We start from the raw sequence: 23,153 nt of genomic DNA, 5'->3' as shown, positions 1-23,153 counted from the left end.
TTTAAGCATCGATATTTTTTCATTTATGTGCTGTTTTTCTATAGCGAACAAGTACTTTTAGTGGAAATTTTACATGTATTCTGTTTTTGTTACAATAACAAAATACATGTAAAACGTCCACTCAAAGCACTCGTTCGCTATAGAAAAACAGCACATTAAACAGTTTGTTTTGAAATTTATTTGGAAATCGTAATTGAAACGAAAATTTTGATTTATTTAAACAAAATTGCATATTTTATTAAATTATAAATACGATCTGTAAAATAACCCGACTAAAAACAAATTTGTATCTTTAACGAAAAGATATGTAAATAAGTCTGTTATGTATGTAAACTAAAAATATTACAAAAGAAACTTAACTTTTTAACAAAATTAAGACATAAATAATAGTAATAATAAATTAACGATACATCATGACATCTGTACTTTGATACATACACATGTATGCATCGCAAAACAAACGCTTGGCATGCTCTGGTAACATTTTATCATTGGAAGAAGTTTCATTAACAGTACGTGCACCATCCTCCGACAGCCATTGTGGCAAATCGGGTACAGTTATCATTTTTGGAATATTATAACCGTACTGTTCACCTAAAATAAAACATGAATACTTTATTTAAATATCTTAATTACGTTGTTGGAAATTCACAAATTACCTTTTCGATCCGCCATGGAATCAAAGAAACACCAGGGCGCATCGGGGCCCGAACCAGCCTTTACGAATGTTACATAATGAGAGGTTTCAATACAAACCACCGCAAAGAGTTCCATATACAAACGTGGTACGGTCATATGATCGGCCATTACACGAAAATCTTGTGGCACAGATAATTTGCGATTTTTATGATTGGATCTGCAAAGAATATTTATAATAATCATAATAGATATTTCTGGAAACAGTTTCAGAATTGTACAAATCTTTTTCAGTGCATTGGACAATTTAAAATTGTTCTAGTGTGCTGAAGATCAAGACCTACAATTTTTATACCCATATATTGTCATGATTCGGCACAGCCGAATATAACACTTTTACTTGTTCAAAATTGTTTCTTATTTGTCAAATAACAATATACCTCTTAGCATGCATATGCACAGTTTCCAGGCACTTGGGACAAAATGATGTACTCTCTAAGCCAATACCATTCTGTAACACACCAAAACAATCACGACATTCATATTCAGCCAATTTGCCGCAAACGGAACATTGACGTGGCGCTGTTATACAAAAATCCAAATTAATATTTAACACTTTAATTAACATTAATTAAAGAACCTACAGTCGTCTATTATATCGGTGACATCCAATACTTGTGAGGGCAATATGCGCGGATACATTTTAAAGCTTTTACCGAATCGAGGCATTTGTATTATAAGACACGAAGGCACTTCCTTCAGCTTAATATCAGATGAGTAAAAACTTTGTTCGAACAATTGTTGGACACTGGGAAATGATAAACGTTCGTCTTTCTCAACAAACAGTTGGTAATAGTAGGCATCCTGGCCAGAATTAAACTATAAAGATATTATTATTATTTAAAATATATGTTTAATATTTATTAACTTTTAACATACCTTAAGAAATGGTTCTGCTCTCATGATCTGTGACAATAAACAGTTTAGAAACTCTTCGGGATCTTTTTCTTCGCTCGTCAAACCACTAACTGAACTCAGTTTATCCAATAATTGTCGTAATTCCATTACGCGATCAGCTCTAACAAACATATGTTTGCGCAAAGGATTCACAATTACTTCTCGCAAAACTGTTTGCACTTCGGTATAGTGTGAAATGTCCTAGAATTATGTTTTATAAATTTGTTAAGTATTTGTCTGTTATTAAACTTACATCTTTTTCTGGAGGTCTATACAGAATTGCATCGAATACTGGCGTAAAAGCAAACATGGAAAATAGAGTGACATCCAAATAACATGAATTGTGATGACCTTGTATGCCTTTAAAGTTACCGCATAGCTCTTCTAATCCATTCAAACTGGAACATTCTAAAATTTAAACAACATAGAAGGATGTAAGTAAAGATGAAACAAAAGTGTAAATAATCCGATATTTCCAACAAAATCCAGCTCATCAGCGCCCATATAACAAATTCTATATGGTATTTTCTCTTACTCTATATGATATGTAACACTAGGGACATTGATTGTGATATTGATAAGCACAAACGCTCTCTTAACTAGGCCACTGCGTGTTTTCCTTCTAAACACAGAGACAAGCCAAGACCTCCATAGTGGTTTTCAGACGAAGATGTCGCAAAATGTTCAATGAAGCGAAAAGATCAGGAAACTGACCAGCATATAAGTCAAGCCAAAACGTAAATCCTGAAGACAATTCTGCAATGGCTTTGAAGATTCTCCGAGATCAGTCGTTTTCGTAAGATCCTGTTTAAAACACCAACCGTTCAGGGTTACATTCAGAAATAGGTTGACACACATTTTCTGGAAACTTGCCGTTAAATACGACCAGTAGATCTCAACCATAAAATCGAAACTGGGCCATACGAAGCTTCGAACCCTACAAGTCTCCGAGCTCAGATGGTATAATATTTGCCGATCTACAGAAGAATGTAGATCTGGTCATGCCTTAGCTGATAAAAATGAGTCATGCGTGGCTCTCATGATAGTAAATACCCGATTTTCGGACCAAATATAACGTGACATTTATTCCAAAAGGAGGAAAAGCTTCACACACTAAGGCAAAGCATTTTAAACCAATAAGTTTATCATCATTTCTGTTGAAAACCTTGGAGAGACCAACGATTACTACGTTCTTCTCGACACTATAGGATCATCCGTTCTAAAATAGAAGTGGCCACGATCTCGAGACAGGCCAAGAGCGCCGCGCCTCTGGGGGGCGTCTTATCACCACGTCTGTGGATTTTGGCCATAAACTGTTTACCCAGAAAACTGGATGTCATGAGTTATGCGTATGATGCTGCGGTGTCAGTTTCAAGGATTCATCTCGACACGATTTCACCGCGGATGGAGAATGCACTCCAAACACTAAGTCAGTACAGCACTAACAGTTGACAGAGTGTTAATCCGTGCAAAACTCAACTTGTACTCGCTGCCCCGGTTGAACGTTCGTGAACTGAGAATTTTGACTATCTTAAATCTGTAAAACATGCGTAGTAAGTTTTGAAAGAGAATCAGATTGTATATAAACAAATTTAAACCACTATTATTGTTATTAAAGTTATTAATTTCAAAAAATCGAAAATTACACTCTGTTGTTTTTACACTTTTACACAACAAAAACTTGAACAAAATTCCACAAAAAAAATACAACTTTTTTTATTTTTTTTTTCTTGTTTTTGTTTTTTAAAAGTGTAAAATAATCGGAGTGTAATTTTCCATTATTTTGAAATGAATACCCTCATTATATTCTCTAAATGTGAATTTCCTTAAAATATGGCACCTTAAAAATTCCTTTAAAAACAATTCTTAACGAAATGTTCTTCTCTTCTGACCTCAGTGGCAGATTGTGGCAATCAAACATCTTACAATACAATATCTACTATGTCCTAACATCCCTTCTTTTTTCATATCTACCTCTCTCTCTATTTCTTCCTTTTTCTGGCAACACAAAGGGACCAACTGAATGGACCTCTTCCAGTTTTATTTGAATTGTGAAAGGCATTCTTCGAGTTTGACGCTCAAAACAAAGTAGGGTTAAAGAAAGCATTCCTGGAAATTTAACTTAACGTCGATAAAGTAAATGAGCCTAACATAAACTTGAGAATTTCGCATTATAAATAAATAGAGAATTCAAATCTAAAACATCAAGTAGAATATTTGATTAAATAGTCACGTTTGGCAGCCATTACAATCTATGCATCTATCTAATTCTTAAACCATTCGAAACTCATTTAAGTTTTTTGTCTGTTATTGTGGAAAGCATTTGCTTCTAATATTTTAGTTTTCGTTTTTATTAGAGAAATTTACCTAAAAGGTAACTTGAAATTAATATCTATGGTAGAAATTACCAACAAATTTTACTCCATAAGTAACTTGGCATTGATATATACACACAGCCTCAAAAATGTGTAAAAAAAAAATAATAATTCACTGATGTTTACTCACTATTGAGGCTGTGTTTGGTATATCTATTTGTTGAAATTACGGGCATAAAATGCATATTATATCGACAATATCACTTCGGATCGAACCCAGTCTTCATTTTCAGAGAACGCTATTGGGTGTGTAATACTTAAATCGAGTACCGAGACCCTATATTATTCCAAGTTGAATAACGTTGTTTTGAACTACATATTTCTTCTAAATTCTGATTTATCAGACTAAAATGCCTAAATCAATAACATCCTTTGGATCAATGACAATTTTTGATTTCAGGGAACGCTATTGTACCGATAAATAACGTTCATGATGAATAATGTCTCGACGTTATAATTTGGAACTACCTGATGTGTGCTTATAATAGCTCCAGTAATACGAAGTACGGTTCACCTTTCCCTCAGTGAATCAATTCCCAACTATAGGTTTGACAACCGATTTCAATGGAACCAATGGAATTCCAGCGGGCGTATTTTTATGTATTTTCTGGCTTTTCCTTTTCCAATATAATTTCATATATCCAGGAAAATACCCAACTACTTTGTATAATAATGATTAATAAACTCACTGATAGGTGCTACTGCTCCCGGCACAACGGGACATTCCATAAAACCAAATGTTTGCTGTTCCTCATGAAAACCATTTGTAGTTTTTGATTTAATATCAGCTGCTTCAGTAATGCCATTGCCAACAGCTCCACCATCTGCCCCTAAAAATCGCCTGTCAATAGAGCACTGCTCGCTAGTAACAAAAATACCCCGACCAACTGGGCACTTAAACAATCTAAAACACAAAATATAAACAGTTTTACAATTCATGAAATATTTCATATTTCTGTAAACACTTACGAAATACCATTATATCCGCCATCTGTTGTTAGAAGTTGTTTGTCAATACAGTCATCTTCCAATTCCACACCAATCAAAATATTCTTATTGCCAGGTGGAACGCCAATCCAACGTATAACGCCGTACAAATGTTTATTTGACTCTGGTACATTGACCTCGACCATAGAGCCCATACCTAAATCTGTGCTGGGCACCTCTTGTAAGCATGGCACTTGCATAAATTCACTATCCAAAACAGCGGGCAAAAATTCAGGCGGATCATAGGCTGCATCTGTATCAATTTGATTGGAAGGTGTATTAGCATACAGAAGTTGTTGTGTGTCAATTTTATCATATGTTTCCGGTATGGGATTGCTGTTATGAGACTCTGTAGATGTGAACATTTGGATGGACAGGGGAGAGGATGTAACAAAACATACACACACAAATAATAATTTAAAAAGAAAATAAAAAGTAAAATTAGGTATGAATTGAATAGTATAATAAGAGGGGGGTCAAAATGGCATGTGTTTAACCTGACATATATGAGCCATATTCAATGGGACTGCCCACTGGTGATGTGGTGAAAAATTCTAAAACTGTCAATGGTATATTGTGGTACAATGATGCCTCACTAGGTGTCCGACCTATTTCCATTTTGAAAAATAATATGTGTGTTTCTATTTGCTTTGATTTACTCGATTTTTAAAATATATTATATTTTTAAATGTTAAAACTAAAATTTACGTGAACTATTCACTGCAGTTTAAAAACACAACTAACGATAAATGTCACAATAAGCAATTCAATTCGAATAGGGAAAGGTATACACCACCATTAATACATATGGACATCATCTATCAGCTCAATGAACACAGGCAAAATACCAAAATAAAAAGTTCAACATAAATCTCTCAAAGAGGGAAAGAGTAAACTCTCCATAATTTATATTCGAAATTTAAAATATTGAGTAATCGGTTTGAAAACATGAAAAGACGCAAAGCCGTTACCTTTATAACATAAATTTATAATCAAATTATTAAGATTATTTTCTCAAAAATAAAAACCATTATTATATTTATTGGTTAATATATGTATATGTTTTTATGTTTAATTTTCTAATATTCTTTTCAAATCAAACTTTTTTAATTCTATACCTTTTCAACATCACTACAATTTTGTTTAATTTGAAAATATCTAAAAATAGTTTTTCTCTTGCTCTCTATCTCCCTTGTGTGCACTTATTTGATTTGTTGCTCTTATTCGAATCTGTAGTTTGTATGTATGTTTCATGCATTCTACATCTGCCGGAATTGTTAGACAATTGTGTTCAGTGTCTGGGACATTATTGCCTTTTAAAACATTTGAAATATGTACATAAGTATGTTTGTATTTTGTACAAAAATAGAATTAACATTTTTACAAAACTAAAGAATATAAAAAAAGTTTAAAGTTTTTACGCGTTAATTTATCGGCATTATTTTTTAAATGTGGTTACTAAGTTTATTAAAATATTGTAATATAAAAAAGCAACATTGCGAGGAATACAAATTCTATATAAAAATTACTGATTCATTCATAATTTAAGAAATACCGCATATTAAAATTTTTACAAGATTGCATAAAAATGTGAGCAGAAAAATTAATTAATTTACTAAATCAAAAAAGAAAAAACAAAAAATTAATCAAAATAAAAAAGATAAATGGTGTAAAAAGTAACATCAAGTAAATGTTGAAATTAAATGAACATGAAACTAATTGCCTGTACCGTTTTTGAATACGTTCCAAACAATTAGAATAAATAATTATATTGTTACCATCTGATAACATTTTTTTACAATTTTTGTCTATAGTTTTTTCACTTATCAGTCAGTAACTTAGTTGATTATAAACTGATTTTAAGTTTCTCAGCGAGTTTAGAAAAAAGAAATTCAGGACTTTTCAATGGTATATATGATATTTAGTTTACCTTGACAAATCTGTGTGTATTTCTCCAGCAAAAATTTTTCACCAAAAAAAAAGAATTCTGCGGTAGATGGTGAAAACATTAGGTAAAACATATTTCTCAAGGTTACTTAAATATCATATCGTCACCTAAAATGCAAAAGGACGTAACAACCAAATAATAACTTTTTAACGGGTTGTGATAGCAACGAAATATTATAAAGCCTAAACTGCTTTTTCATCGTACATGTTTAAAAAATCTAAAATTCTTTGTTGTGGGTTTTTGGAACTATTTTTAAGGATTCAAAAAACATCAATTGTATTAATTTTTGATGCAGAATCGACTGGTGAAATCAGATTTGCAATATATTCAACGGTTTTTTGCTCTACAAAAATATGTGCTCAAAATCCGCGTGTTTAGGTGCGTTGAACCATTGTGATAATTGAAAATTTTCCAAAAAAAAAAGAACGCCATTATTTTTATTTACGCAAAACCTTCAGAAAATTTATGATACCCGAAAAAAAAAGAAGTGACCTGGTCACAAGCGAACTCTAATATACATATGTATATCCGATTAAATATTCTCTTTTGTTTTCTCATTTTCACTATGGCGTCTATTAGGTTTTGACATACAAAATTGAACACAGACTTGATGTGTGTAAACAGTCGAGCAAGTTTAAAAGGAAGTTTTAAAGAGACTTGCTTCAAGTAAACTTGCTGTGTGTAAAAGCAGACTTAGTTTAGAATTTTTTTGTTTGAAACATAACAAAAAAATTATTAAACTAAATTAATATAATAGGACATTATGACTTAATATAAGACCGTTTGAATCGCTCAATTATTTCGGGAAGAAATAATGATCCAATAGTTAAAAATTCATACTTGAAAACAAATGAAATTCATCACACTAGTAAAAGAGCTCTTTCAAATCGAATATCCATTAGATAATTGTATGGATTTTACAATGTATTTTTACAAATGGATTAGTTTCAATTGCTTCCCAAATCAAAAAACAATTAAGTGATTATAATTTTAAAGTATAAATTACGGCATTCGATTGGTATAATTTTTGCTATTTGTTATAGGATATGATCCGCATCGTCAGACAGCATTAAAGGCTCTGAGTGGCCACAGAGTCAACTCCAAGATGAAACAGACTGTAAAAGAGTCGTAGTAAAACTGATGGAGGACTACGAAGAACGACTGCGTTGAGTGTGGACGAGCTAGTAAGACATGTCTCGGAACTACCCTTAGGTGAGGGAGACATCGGTGAAACCACCAATATCCCATTACTAAAGAATAGAGATTCTGCTCCGGAGTAATCGATCAATGGGCAGTATACTGTATGTAGGATCTCCAGGGCTTTGTGGCCCAGATAGAATACTTCAGATACCAGAATACTACTGGAACTGAAAATACTAGTGTTAGAGTGAATACTGGTCACAGCCCAGTTAGGACTAGGACGAACAGACGGAGCAATGGCACCATCATGTGAACGATTTAAATACTGGGAATGAGCGATATGACTGATAAAAGAAAGAGTGAAAATACGGTTTTGGCTTTGTTATTTAAATTCGAATTTATCTTCGCACACAAACACTATGCAATGATACCAAAATCTGTATAAGAAAAAAACTAAACAGGCTATCCATAATAAAGTAAATCCCTCTCAAAACGTCTTTCAACAACTTACTTTGTATTTTTTTATTGTCGATATTCTTATTGTTTGAAGAAGTCGAATCATTTGTCTTTTTTGCATTATTGCCAGCTAAATGTGTCAATGGATTAGATGATTTATTGCGATTAGTTTTATTTGTTGTACCGATGTTATTACCCACTGAACTGCCACCAGCAATGCCCGAGATATTGGAGTTTTGTAACTTTTGTTTATTCAAGATTACTGCAGCATCACCAGCCGTTGTTGGCCAGTCACTGCCAAGTATTTCTGCTAAATCGACATCGTGGCGTTCCTTATCAAAAACAATAACTTCTTGACGTTTCGACTCATCTATGTCAGTATTATGTATGACCACAATTTCGGGACCACTTACCGGTACAATAGATGTAGATTTTGTTTGATCTTTGTGTTTATTTTTTAATATACCACTTTGCGGTTGTGTTTGGGTCTGTACCGTATTGGTAGTGGCTCGACGTTCCAAACTTTTTTCACGAATTTCTATAGACTGTTTGAACTCTTCACTGTTTAGTGTCATGGCAGTATTTGATGGTTCCTTTTTGCTGCGTTCCATTTTATTGTTGCTGTTGTTGTTGTTGTTGTTATTGTTATTATTGTAGGTGCAACTATCAGTGGTGTCCTCTGTTTGATCATAAAACTGGGCTGATGGTGTTTTATTTTTCTTGGCTTTTTTATCCCTTTTCAGTGATGAGGTGTTGCTGGCAACACTTCCCGTTAAAGAACTGCTAGGACCAATGGCAGACTTCAGCTTTTCTAGTGCACCATTTATTATGCCACGAGTAGAAAATGTTTTTTGTTGTTCTTTGGGTATTTGCGAAATCCAATTAGCTGTGGTGAATATGGACAATAATGGATCACACTGCATGTATGAAGTGGCAAATGTCACTTTATCCGATTGAGGTGAATAACCACTATTTAAATCCTGCAACATAAGAACAATTGAAGTTTATTTATACAATTTGCAATTAATATTTTAAATACAAATAAAAACAAAAGCAAAACTTATGTACATACATACATACATATTTATTATTAGTTGAAATCATGAGTTGAAATATTATTTTAAAATTGTTTGAATATGAGGTTTTACCAGTTTTATTTTATAATATATCCCATTTTGAATTGGTACATTTTACATTTTCTCTATTTCTATTAATGATTAAGATAATAATATTTATACGATTGTTTTTACTTTTTTAGATTTTGCTTAATAGTTAACATACCAATATTTCCAAGCCAAAAAAGTAACCAACAGAATGAAGTTCCGTAACTGGTCCTATATAACGAATTATACAATCGAAATTTGTACCAGGTCTATCGAACATTTCACCCGATACACTGACAAAGTCATTGATTTTTAAATACACCAGCCACTTGCAATGATTTGTATCTTGCAGCATGCGTAAACGCTGTTCGGGATCCACAATGCTGATAATATAAGGCCAAAGATTTTCGTCAACACGTCGCAAACTGGCCTGGGGACACTCGTAAAGGTTTTCAAAGATGGGCATTTTATTGATCAGATCAAGTACTTGAATAGTACTCAAATTTTTCGAGCCACTAGAACTTTGGCCACTGTTTGAAGGTGTTTTCGATTGAAATATTTTTATTAGTGCACCAGCATCGACTGTGATTTCATCGTTATTCTTTTCGCCGTCATCTTCGATCAGAATGTCGGGACTTTGATGAAGGCGCACTTTGGTGTTGCGCATGAGAACGGCATATTTGGATAGAATTTCAACATCCATGTTTCAAGATCATTTGACCCCAACGAATGCCACAAACAAGGATATAGGAGAAGGAGGACTAAGGGAGAAGAAAAGAAATTAAAAGAAATAAAAATTAAACTGAAAACAACACTCAAAACACACTATACAAAAGTATAATATAAAAAGGAAGAAAAACAAGCACATTATGTGAAGGTAAGCGGAGTGGAAGGGCTGCTGGTTTAAAAAGCTTCACAAATTATACAGTGGGTGGATGTGTGGATGGATGAGTGAGTGCGATATTAGCTACAATGATCGTTTAATTACACACACTACTGTACATTAACTTAAATGGCCATCTATCGCATGAATGATGGCTGGCAAAATAATTGAAGGTAATAATAAAATTAATGTATTCAATTTTCCTTATAACTTTCCCACTACGTACATATGTACATACATACGTACATACATATGTATGTACATACAAAAAACATTTTATTTTTTCATTATTACAAAATTTAGCATAGAAATGTGAAAATGTTAATTGTACAATTTGCTTCCAAATGATAAATGCAAATAAAATACATAAAATATTACAAACTGGCATTATTTTATTCTTAACTTACGTTTTTCAGTCTAGCGAAGCGAATGTTTTTAAGTTTTCTTCGATTTCCAAAACTGTAAATAAATATTATTATTAGTCACTGCATTAAAACAAACGTAAGAAAAACAACAACAAAAGTATTCGCCAAGTAGTATGTACATTTATTTGATTAGTTTCTTATCTTTATTGACGTTATTTATTAACATTTACTGTCTACAAAAAAATTCGCTGTTTTCACTGTAGTTGAGAGATTAGTTTTTTGGTTATTACAAGTTCTTCCCCCATTTGTTTTTCTTTAACGTTTTTATTAAAACAAACCAACCACAACAATAATAATAAAAATAAATGACGGCCTCTAAAAAAAGTGCAATACAATTTTTTCTTTGACAACACAACAACTAAAATAAACTCGTCGAAAAAATTTTAGACGATCAGCTGTTCGCTTTACAGTCACGGCTAATATTACACTTGAAAAAATTTGTTAAAATTTACGCAACACGAGTGTACGATGAAGAGCTTTTTCTTCACCGGCAACGATATAGAGCAATTCTGTATATTTCGAATTGTTGTCTATATGTTGCTGAAAAGGTTTGTTGGGCAGTGATATAAACCGAAACTAAAAGAAATTGCGACCGTGGTACCGACAAAATAAAAGAGGAGATGGTTCTTGCTTGAATTCAACTATGACAATGTTTTCTTTATTTAAAATTAAAGTTCTTAAGCCTAACAATTGATCATGTAAATAAGGGCTACACTGTTGTTGTTGTATGTATTATTATTTGTCTCTCACTTCCAATGTACCAATTCAACTTATTACTAATAAGTATGTACCTATATGTATATGAATGTATGCAAAAACAAAATACTAAATATATTGCATTTTTAAGAACAACAACAACATACTTGTTACAAGAATTGAAGTGAGAAACATATAATAAAAACTAACGGGTCATTACCAAAATAAGTTACAGTGATTAGTATGAACAAAAATGCTAACAAATTACAGTGACAACAGTGAGTCAAAAATATGAACAAATTTAATACAATAAAAAATGGAAAATAAAACAAATGAATCAAATGAATAATAACTATAAATAATAACAATAAAGATTATTAGTAAATATGATACGGTGACCTAACATTCCGGCCCCATTGAAAGGACACTTTCAAGAAAATAGTAAAGCCAGTCTGTGGATAGGGCGACGTATAATTCCCTTTGTTGTTTTGATGTCGACAACTCGAACTCGATCATCTCTACCACGAACAATATTGATGATTTTACCCATGAGCCAACGCTGCGGTGGTAAATTATCTTCTTTAATGATTACTAGGGAGCCAGTACAAATATTTGAGTTGGTGCTAGTCCATTTATTGCGGGTCTGGAGCTCGTTTATGTAGTCGTGGGACCACTTCTTCCAAAAATGTTGTTTTATGGCGCTTATTCGGGCCCAATACTCAAGTTTATTGATTTCAATTGGAGGGACATCACGTTCTGGCAAACTGCGTAAGGGAGCGCCTATCAGGAAATGGCCTGGTGTAAGGGCTTCAAAGTCACTGGGATCGGATGATAGGGGCGAAATAGGCCTCGAATTTAGAATTGCTTCTATATCAATCATTGCAGTTGCAAGTTCCTCATATGTGAGCCTTGTGTTATCGAGGGTCCTGGTTAGGTGTCCCTTGGCCGATTTGACGGCCGCCTCCCACAATCCGCCAAAATGTGGTGCCCTAGGGGGAATAAAGCGAAAATTAATAAATTGATTTGAGCAATAATTTATTATAAAATTGGAATTTTTAGGATCAAAAAGGAACGATTTTAGTTGAGCCAACTTAGAGTTTGCACCAACAAAATTGGTGGCATTGTCACAGAATATATCTGTGGGTAGACCTCTTCGTCCAATCATCCTTTTAAGAGCAGCAATAAAGGCATCTGTTGATAAGTCTGATACAACTTCTAGATGGACTGCTTTAGTTGCGAGACAAACAAAAACAGCAATATATGTCTTGTATGGTACCTTCCCTCTAATTCTTAGGTAAGTGTTTACTGGACCACAAAAATCAACAGCACATCTGGCGAAGGGCCTTGAAGGGTTAAGTCGTTCTACGGGCAAATTGCCCATCATTTGTTGAAGCAACCTTGGGCGATAACGAATGCATTGTGGGCACGAATTAACGATACGACGACATAGGTTTCTTGAATTGATGATCCAAAATCTCTGGCGGATTAACGACATTAAAGCCTTGGGTCCTGCGTGGTAGTTGCTGATGTGTAGATGACGCACGTAACAGTCGACGAAATGATTTTTGCTGGGCAAGATTATAGGGTGCTTTTGACCTTCAGAAATTGCTGCGAATTCCAAGCGACCACCGACTTTGAGCAAGTTGAATCCATTTGATGAATCGATGAAGGGATTGAGACACTTTAGTGCACCTTGAGGATCTTTTTTCTTCAGAGCTCGTTGTATATCATCTTGAAAATGATGTTGCTGTAGATTAAAAACTATTCTGAGCAAGGCGTTTTCTAATTCTTGGGGCTGTAAAGAATCAGAATGGAAAATATTAGTTTTTGTTTTTTGAGAAAAACGGAGCATCCACGCAACAATACGAATAATTTTTAAATATGAGCTATAATTTTCAACCGAATCCAGAATGTAATTAGATGTTGCTTCCAGGGAGAGTACAGTTTTGCGTTTTTCTCGGTCGATATCTTGTTGATTTTCTATGGATAGTTGATCTATTTTATTAGGAGGCCATTTACTAGCACCGAGAGTGAGAAATGCTGGTCCATTGAACCAGATAGATGAAGCGAGTTCTTCTACAGTTGAACCACGAGACACGATATCAGCAGGATTAAAATGCGTTGGAACATGTCGCCAAATACAGCCAGTAGTTAGATCCTGAATTTCCGATACTCTGTTGCCAACAAAAACGGATAACGTAGAAGAATGTTGCTTTAACCAGTGAAGAACTATTTGAGAATCTGTCCATAGAAATACTTCAAGATTTGGTATTGCGAAAAGATTTTTGACTTTAGAGTATAATTTAGCCAAAAGTTGTGCGCCACATAGTTCAAGTTTTGGCAATGATTTTCTTTTCGTCGGGGCAACTCTAGATTTGGCAGTAAAAAGACGAACAGAGACATTTCCTGAATTAGTTTTAACACGAAAGTAGAAACAGCATCCATAAGCGCGAATTGATGAGTCACAAAAGCCATGAAGTTGAACTGATTGAGATTCAGCAGCGAGACAAAAACGAGGGATTTCAAGGGAATTTAACGTTTTGAGATCAGAAACAAAATATTCCCAAGCCAAATGTAGTTCTTGAGGGATAGATTCATCCCAGCCAATTTTGAGAATCCACAATTCTTGCATGATGATTTTGGATTTTATAATAAGCGGAGCTAAGAGTCCTAAGGGATCGAAAAGTGATGACGAGAGCGACAAAATTGTTCTTTTGGTGATTTTTCCATCAATTTGAACTTTAGGTGTAAACGAAAATAGAAATACATCTTTTTGTTGATCCCAAGTAATACCAAGAGCATTGGTCACAGCTAATTCATCAATATTTAGATCTTTTATAGTTTTGTCGTCTTGAAAACTTCTATGATTTGAGTGCCATTTGTCCAATTGAAACGAACCACGAATTAGAATTTCATTCACCTCTGTCTTAATTTTAGTCAATTCTTCTATTGAATCTGCACCACCGATAAAATCATCAACATAAAATGATGACTTTATAGTTTTTGCACCAAGTTCGAATTGGTCCATGTACTGGTCTGCGAGATAGTGAAGACTTTTAATGGCTAGGTAGGGAGCAGCAGACATTCCATAGGTAACTGTATTCAACTGATAAGTGCGAATTTCTTCTTCTTCAGAATTTCTCCACAAAATGTACTGGAATTTTCTATGGGAAGAGTCAATAAGCACTTGCCGATACATTTTTACTATATCAGCTGTAATAACGAAACGATGAAGACGAAAACGAAGTAAAATTTTGTACAGCTCATCTTGAATCGTTGGACCAACCATAAGAATGTCATTGAGAGACCTTTGAGATGATGACGGACAGGACGCATCGAAGACCACCCTTAATTTTGTTGAAGTACTATTAGGTTTGAAAACACAATGGTGAGGGATGAAATAATGAGGCACATCTAAGCGGGGACTACGAACAAGACTCATATGTCCACAATCTTCATACTCCTTCATAAAACTCACATATTGTGATTTGAGATTGCTGTCACGAGCAAATCGTCTCTCTTGAGATGCAAATCTTTTAAGAGCCATATTTCGCGAGAGACCTAAAGTGTCAGCGGATTCTTTGAAGGGTAATTTAACAACAATTCTACCGGAAGATTCACGATGGACAGTATTATTGAAAAACGATTCACAATCAGCTTGTTCTGGAGTCAAAGTATTTGAGCCAGATGGAATTTCTTCGATTTCCCACAATCGTTGTAATTTTAAATCAACTTCCTCTTCTATCGAGAGCATACAAGAAGAACCAGTATCGTTCGATTGGTTTGATAAATAACGACCAGCTACAATCCATCCAAATAGAGTTTTATGTAATTTTGGCAAATTCGGACCAAGTTTAATTTGACCAACTGACAAAATATCAAAGAAAGTTTCTGTACCAATAAGCAAGTCAATTCGTTTTGATTTGAAAAAGTTTTCATCTGCAAGCTGAGTATTTGGGGGCAAATTCCAGGTTGAGACATCTAATTCAGCATCAGGTTGATAAGAAATATGAGGTGTGACACAAAATGAAAGGGACACTTCAAAATCAGTAACTCGAGATTTCACATTTGTTGACGACCTATATTTCGTTTTACTATGAGTATTACCAATGCTAGCGACTTCTGTAGTTTGTTTTCTACGAGGCAAGTGCAATTTTTGAGAAAATTCATCCGTAATGAAATTCAATTGAGAGCAAGAATCCAACAAAGCACGTCCGAATTGATAGTGACCTGTAGCGTCACGAACTAGAACCATGGCAGTAGCAAGAAGCACCTGTTCCGGTGAGGATTTTTCCATATGAGTATGGACCGAGGCATGAGAGTCATTCAAGGCAGCACGAGAAGTAGATGGTTCAGCAGTCGGGGACGAGGGCCTAGAAGCTGACTGAGACCGATGAAGCAAACTGTGATGCAAGCGAGAACAAGATTTGCACTTGAATGTAGAGGAACAGCTGTTAACTTGATGCCCTTTTGACAAACAATTAAGACAAAGCCCTAGTCGTTTGACATTTTCAAAACGTTGACCGACATCCATATCTTTGAAGCGAGGGCAACGAGTAATTGTGTGGTCAGTTTTTGTGCAAAGAACACAAACACGTTTCGAAACCGAAAAAGAATAGCCAGTTTTTGAGCTTTTATATTTGGACTTACCAGATTGATGATTGTCAGGCTTACGGTGGGCCACATTTGTATGGCTGGTGTCAACCGATTCCAAAAATTGGCAATGCCTTTCAAGAACCTTGGAGCAATCATCCCATGATGGCAGTTCAGTGAAATCCAAAGAGTCTTTCCATTTTCTTTTTGTCTCATCATCAACCTTTTCCAAAACTATGTAGATCAGCATCGAATTAGCAATGTCACTATCTGAGCCTAGAGACAAAAGGGAGCTATAAAGAGCAGAAACATTATCAACGAGACTTCGTAATTGTGCGCAATTGTATTTGGACATGGCTGGAAGTTCAAATAGAGTGGTAATATTTTCCATAAAAATCAGTGAGCTATTGTCGTAACGCGTTTTCAGCCTTTCCAGAGCCTTTGGGTAATTTTCATTAGTAATCTGGAAAGCCTTGACCGTTTCCAATGCTTGCCCTTGGAGGCAGTTCAGCAAATGGTTAAATTTTTCGATATTCGATAGACCAAACTCACGATCGATAACTTGGTTGAACGACGTTATAAAATTTTTGTACTCACTGTACTTACCACTAAATGTGGGCAATTTGAGCTGAGGCAATTTATTGTTGTTAACAGGAAAACAAATTGTAGAGTCGGACATGGTTGTATTGTGGACATCCTCACCAAGTTGCGCTTGAATATTCATCTTCGCTGCGATGTACAAGTCTTCAATTTCGGGCCTACCATTGTCATCAGGATCATATTTCTCAATTTGGGTTTGATACGTCAGTATCTGCTTGAAATATGACTCCAAAATCCCCAAACGGCACTTCAACTCGGCTGACGAAAGTGTCTTACCTTCACCCCTTCCATTGGCTTCAACTTGGTTTTTGATGCGGGTTATACTTTTCTTAGTATTAGCCCGTTGCTGTTTAACTTCTTCCAAAGTCATCTCGAAAACTTCAAAAAGTTGGGTTAGGAGAGCCAAAAAATTTCCAAAAAAAATTCACAAAATGGAGACACAATTTGTTAGCACTGTAACCGACGACAATAATTTACGCCAAAAAATGATTATATACAAGCCTTATATATTTATTTTATATATGTACCGCAATATTGCGAGCGACAAAAATTTTGATGTACAGAAAATATTACACTATATACTGGAACCAAATAAATCACGCACTGTTTATGTATTTTTGTATATAACGATAAGCGGCAAAAATTAAAGTCACTGTTTTTTATTTATTTTTCCACAAAAACTGTTTTTATGTACCGAGCCAACAAATTTTATATTTGGTTAGATTAAATCTCAATTAATGCAACTGTAATATGTTTATGCTTTAACAAAAATTTATTTTTAAAGAGCTCACAAAAATATTTTTAATTTATATGTTTGTTCAATTTATGCCACAACAATTTGTTCCAAAATGTTTTTAAATACACTGTCTCTTTATTTTTCACAAAAGCTTTTATTTTAATAAAATTGTTTTTTTTATTTTTAGTTTGTACCACAAAGTTTCTTTTTTAACAAAATTGTTTTTCTTTTTTATTTGTTTAACAACGAACAATCCACTCACGCACGACCTGTACACTTGTAGATTTAAGATGTACTTCAACGAACAAATGGAATGTACCACGGACCGGCAGGACGACAAATTTAGCAAAAGTTTGGATAAATATTTTGCCCCACGTTGGGCGCCAAAATGTACGATGAAGAGCTTTTTCTTCACCGGCAACGATATAGAGCAATTCTGTATATTTCGAATTGTTGTCTATATGTTGCTGAAAAGGTTTGTTGGGCAGTGATATAAACCGAAACTAAAAGAAATTGCGACCGTGGTACCGACAAAATAAAAGAGGAGATGGTTCTTGCTTGAATTCAACTATGACAATGTTTTCTTTATTTAAAATTAAAGTTCTTAAGCCTAACAATTGATCATGTAAATAAGGGCTACACTGTTGTTGTTGTATGTATTATTATTTGTCTCTCACTTCCAATGTACCAATTCAACTTATTACTAATAAGTATGTACCTATATGTATATGAATGTATGCAAAAACAAAATACTAAATATATTGCATTTTTAAGAACAACAACAACATACTTGTTACAAGAATTGAAGTGAGAAACATATAATAAAAACTAACGGGTCATTACCAAAATAAGTTACAGTGATTAGTATGAACAAAAATGCTAACAAATTACAGTGACAACAGTGAGTCAAAAATATGAACAAATTTAATACAATAAAAAATGGAAAATAAAACAAATGAATCAAATGAATAATAACTATAAATAATAACAATAAAGATTATTAGTAAATATGATACGGTGACCTAACATTACCCTAGGTCTCCACGTACCAAATTTTATTGCTAAGCACAAGCAATAACGTCGGCAGAACAACAGCAGAGCGATTGCTGATTGCTTTAGGTGGAGAAAACGTTCGTCACAAATACAAAATGTTCAACACTAGAAGTTCTATCAAAAACTGAGGTGTATTTTGCTTATATTTTGTGTTGAATGAGTTTTTTCACTCTCATTTCTTTGTTTTTTTATTTTTGGTACTTAAAAAAATTATATATGTATGAATTAATCGCACCGAATCACAGAAAGAAGAAATTTTACATTAATGACAACTGAACTGACAGCTTATTGCTTAGCAATAATTGCTCAGGCAATCAGTAGAGCAATCATTGCGCAAAGGATAAAATTTGACAATTGCAGCAATAAATATTGCTACGTGGAAACGTAGGTTTAATCAATCATTGAAATAGTTTTGTTAACAAAACAGGTTTAGTGATAAGCTGGACAAGTTTTTCTAGATTTTGGTCGAAAAGATATTTTCATATTGAAATTTGAAGTACATTTTATTCTGCTTTGCAACCAAATTTGTCATTACAATAAAATTAGTTTTGTTTTAATTTCAATTTTTCCTGTGAATATTTTTAAGTTTTTTAAGGTTTTTGCTTGCTTACTTTTAATTTTTTTGGGAAAAAGACTACAAAAAATGTATGTATTGACATTTTTTGCAAACAAGCAAATTCGCATAGCCTAGTCGAATAGAGCATTAAAAAAATATGAAAACCCACGGTATTATTTTTCCGCGGTTGTTAAAAAAGTTTTTGATTAAATATTTTATATAATTTTTTTGATTCCAACACTGGCCATCACGTAGTGGCATGCCAAAAATTTCGCCAAAATTAGTTATCACGCCAAAATTAGTTATTTTTCAAGTATAGACTGGGGGTTAGCCCCTGTCTATACTTGACAAATAATTATCATAACAATAAATGACATTTGTTGTCAAGACAAAGTTGTCTTAGCAAAAGCACTAACAATTTTGTCATAACGAAGCAATAATACTAATAAATGGGGACTATACCTGATAATTTTTTATCTTGACAACCATTTTGACGTTTATCATGATAAAAATGTATCAAGTATAGACAGGGGGTAATGTACATATTACTACAACAGGGCACACTTAGAAAGGTGGCTGCGATGAAACAGCTGATTATTTTTTTTATTCAGTTTGAATTGTCAATTCACTTGTGGTTGTTGTGGCTAAAAATACAACAAACCCAAAAGCAAAAACAACAGGCAACTTTGACAGTTCACCTACTTTTTAACAAAAACAAAGTACATGTTGTTTTTGTATTGTTGTAGTGATGCAGTCACCTTTCTAAGTGTGCCCTGTTACTACAATAAGTGGTAACACCCCGCCAACAACAAACATGCTGTTAAAACATGATGTCATAAAAGAGTAGTTAAAACACATGCATGGCGTAATGATTATAAGGTGTATGCGTTACGGCAACAAATACAACAATACAAAAACAAATAACTTTTATAGTGTCAAAAACAACTGACATAATGTATACAAACTACAGCAAAAAAAAATTTTGACAAGATTGAAGTTGTAAACAAACTCGAGCAAAAAAATAATCAGCTGTTTGATTAATGTCACCTTGTATATCATTACACCATGAACACATGGTTTAACAACCGTGTTAAAACATTGAAAAAACGCTATACCTAACACTAACATCATGTTAGTGTTAATGTTAAGCATTTCATGCCAGTTGTAGACACAGTGTAAGGTTTGTAAAAGTTTGTACGCGCGTGAAGAAATAAAGAAGTGCAAATCAACCGCACTCAACAAGATTTTTTTAAAAACACGTGCATACTGTATGTTGTTGTTGCAAAAAAACACGTGCGTACACAACCATAACAATAAATGTAAATAAAACCTGACAAAAATATAGGTAACTTCCAATATTTGCCACCACGACAACTTTGGACGAATTAAATTTTTTTAAACGGTAATCAACAGTAAAACACTTCAGGAACCTAATTTTGTATTGGTCACTTACGACATTTAACCAATTAATGTAATATTGAACAATGAAATTAGCGATATTGAAAAAGATCAAAATTGCGTGAATGTATTGTTGCGATATAAAAGCTACAAATTAGGCGATGCCTGAATTTTGAAAACTGGAATCAATAGCCCTTAATAATACCTATCGAACACAACAACTGTCATTTTCGAAATATTTAGGGAATATGAGGTACCCCATAAGAAGTAAAATTTGCGAAAATTTCTTGTTGCGATATAAAAGCTACAAATTAGGCGGTGCCTGAATTTTGAAAACTGGAATCAATAGCCCTTAATAATACCTATCGAACACAACAACTGTCATTTTCGAAATATTAAGGGAATATGGGGTACCCCATAAGAAGTAAAATTTGCGTAAATTACTTGTTGCGATATAAAAGCTACAAATTAGGCGGTGCCTGAATTTTGAAAACTGGAATCAATAGCCCTTACTAATACCTATCGAACACAACAACTGTCATTTTCGAAATATTAAGGGAATATGGGGTACCTCACAACAAACTTTGAAAATGATCAAAATTGCGTAAATGTATTGTTGCGATATAAAAGCTACAAATTAGGCGGTGCCTGAATTTTGAAAACTGGAATCAATAGCCTTTAATAGTAGTTATCGAAATCAGTAACTGTCATTTTCGAAATATTAAGGGAATATGAGGTACCCCATAAGAAGTAAAATTTGCGTAAATTTCTTGATGCGATATAAAAGCTACAAATTAGGCGGTGCCTGAATTTTGAAAACTGGAATCAATAGCCCTTACTAATACCTATCGAACACAACAACTGTCATTTTCGAAATATTAAGGGAATATGGGGTACCTCACAACAAACTTTGAAAATGATCAAAATTGCGTAAATGTATTGTTGCGATATAAAAGCTACAAATTAGGCGGTGCCTGAATTTTGAAAACTGGAATCAATAGCCCTTAATAGTAGTTATCGAAATCAGTAACTGTCATTTTCGAAATATTAAGGGAATATGGGGTACCCCATAAGAAGTAAAATTTGCGTAAATTACTTGTTGCGATATAAAAGCTACAAATTAGGCGGTGCCTGAATTTTGAAAACTGGAATCAATAGCCCTTAGTAATACCTATCGAACACAACAACTGCCATTTTCGAAATATTAAAGGAATATGAGGTACCCCATAAGAAGTAAAATTTGCGTAAATTCCTTGTTGCGATATAAAAGCTACAAATTAGGCGGTGCCTGAATTTTGAAAACTGGAATCAATAGCCCTTAATAATACCTATCGAACTCAAAAACTGTCATTTTCGAAATATTAAGGGAATATGGGGTACCTCACAACAAACTTTGAAAATGATCAAAATTGCGTGAATGTATTGTTGCGATATAAAAGCTACAAATTAGGCGGTGCCTGAATTTTGAAAACTGGAATCAATAGCCCTTACTAATACCTATCGAACACAACAACTGTCATTTTCGAAATATTAAGGGAATATGGGGTACCTCACAACAAACTTTGAAAATGATCAAAATTGCGTAAATGTATTGTTGCGATATAAAAGCTACAAATTAGGCGGTGCCTGAATTTTGAAAACTGGAATCAATAGCCCTTAATAGTAGTTATCGAAATCAGTAACTGTCATTTTCGAAATATTAAGGGAATATGGGGTACCCCATAAGAAGTAAAATTTGCGTAAATTACTTGTTGCGATATAAAAGCTACAAATTAGGCGGTGCCTGAATTTTGAAAACTGGAATCAATAGCCCTTAGTAATACCTATCGAACACAACAACTGCCATTTTCGAAATATTAAAGGAATATGAGGTACCCCATAAGAAGTAAAATTTGCGTAAATTCCTTGATGCGATATAAAAGCTACAAATTAGGCGGTGCCTGAATTTTGAAAACTGGAATCAATAGCCCTTAATAATACCTATCGAACTCAAAAACTGTCATTTTCGAAATATTAAGGGAATATGGGGTACCTCACAACAAACTTTGAAAATGATCAAAATTGCGTGAATGTATTGTTGCGATATAAAAGCTACAAATTAGGCGGTGCCTGAATTTTGAAAACTGGAATCAATAGCCCTTACTAATACCTATCGAACACAATAACTGTCATTTTCGAAATATTAAGGGAATATGGGGTACCTCACAACAAACTTTGAAAATGATCAAAATTGCGTAAATGTATTGTTGCGATATAAAAGCTACAAATTAGGCGGTGCCTGAATTTTGAAAACTGGAATCAATAGCCCTTAATAGTAGTTATCGAAATCAGTAACTGTCATTTTCGAAATATTAAGGGAATATGGGGTACCCCATAAGAAGTAAAATTTGCGTAAATTACTTGTTGCGATATAAAAGCTACAAATTAGGCGGTGCCTGAATTTTGAAAACTGGAATCAATAGCCCTTACTAATACCTATCGAACACAACAACTGTCATTTTCGAAATATTAAGGGAATATGGGGTACCTCACAACAAACTTTGAAAATGATCAAAATTGCGTAAATGTATTGTTGCGATATAAAAGCTACAAATTAGGCGGTGCCTGAATT

At 33.8% G+C, this 23,153-nt stretch overlaps 2 protein-coding genes across 7 annotated transcripts; both read right to left on the bottom strand.

Moving 5' to 3' along the window:
* Nucleotides 1–205: 205 nt before the first annotated feature.
* Nucleotides 206–11,137, bottom strand: CYLD (ubiquitin carboxyl-terminal hydrolase CYLD). 6 transcript variants are annotated; one of them, XM_065502638.1, is made up of 12 exons: nt 11,030–11,137; nt 10,893–10,944; nt 9,781–10,363; nt 8,555–9,479; nt 4,938–5,208; nt 4,658–4,872; nt 1,847–2,001; nt 1,576–1,794; nt 1,281–1,515; nt 1,077–1,218; nt 660–856; nt 206–594 (listed from the first exon to the last, which is right to left on the bottom strand). In XM_065502638.1, the coding sequence occupies exons 3-12, from the start codon at nt 10,303–10,305 to the stop codon at nt 401–403; spliced, it is 3,078 nt and encodes a 1,025-aa protein (XP_065358710.1). In that variant the 5' UTR covers nt 10,306–10,363; nt 10,893–10,944; nt 11,030–11,137; the 3' UTR covers nt 206–400. The 6 variants fall into 6 exon arrangements, with proteins under 6 accessions (XP_065358710.1, XP_065358711.1, XP_065358713.1 ...); XM_065502639.1 differs by having other exon boundaries at nt 4,938–5,304; nt 8,684–9,479; nt 11,030–11,136; XM_065502641.1 differs by having other exon boundaries at nt 8,684–9,479; nt 11,030–11,136.
* An 899-nt stretch (nt 11,138–12,036) lies between these two features.
* LOC135950742 (uncharacterized) lies at nt 12,037–17,169 on the bottom strand. Its single transcript, XM_065500274.1, has one exon. It carries the CDS (start codon nt 17,167–17,169, stop codon nt 12,037–12,039), a length of 5,133 nt encoding a protein of 1,710 aa, XP_065356346.1.
* Between the last annotated feature and the right edge of the window lie 5,984 nt (nt 17,170–23,153).

This window comes from Calliphora vicina, chromosome 2, assembly GCF_958450345.1.
Source record: "Calliphora vicina chromosome 2, idCalVici1.1, whole genome shotgun sequence".
NCBI classification, from domain to species: Eukaryota; Metazoa; Arthropoda; class Insecta; order Diptera; family Calliphoridae; genus Calliphora; species Calliphora vicina.
This window is presented reverse-complemented; position numbering and strand designations above follow the sequence as displayed.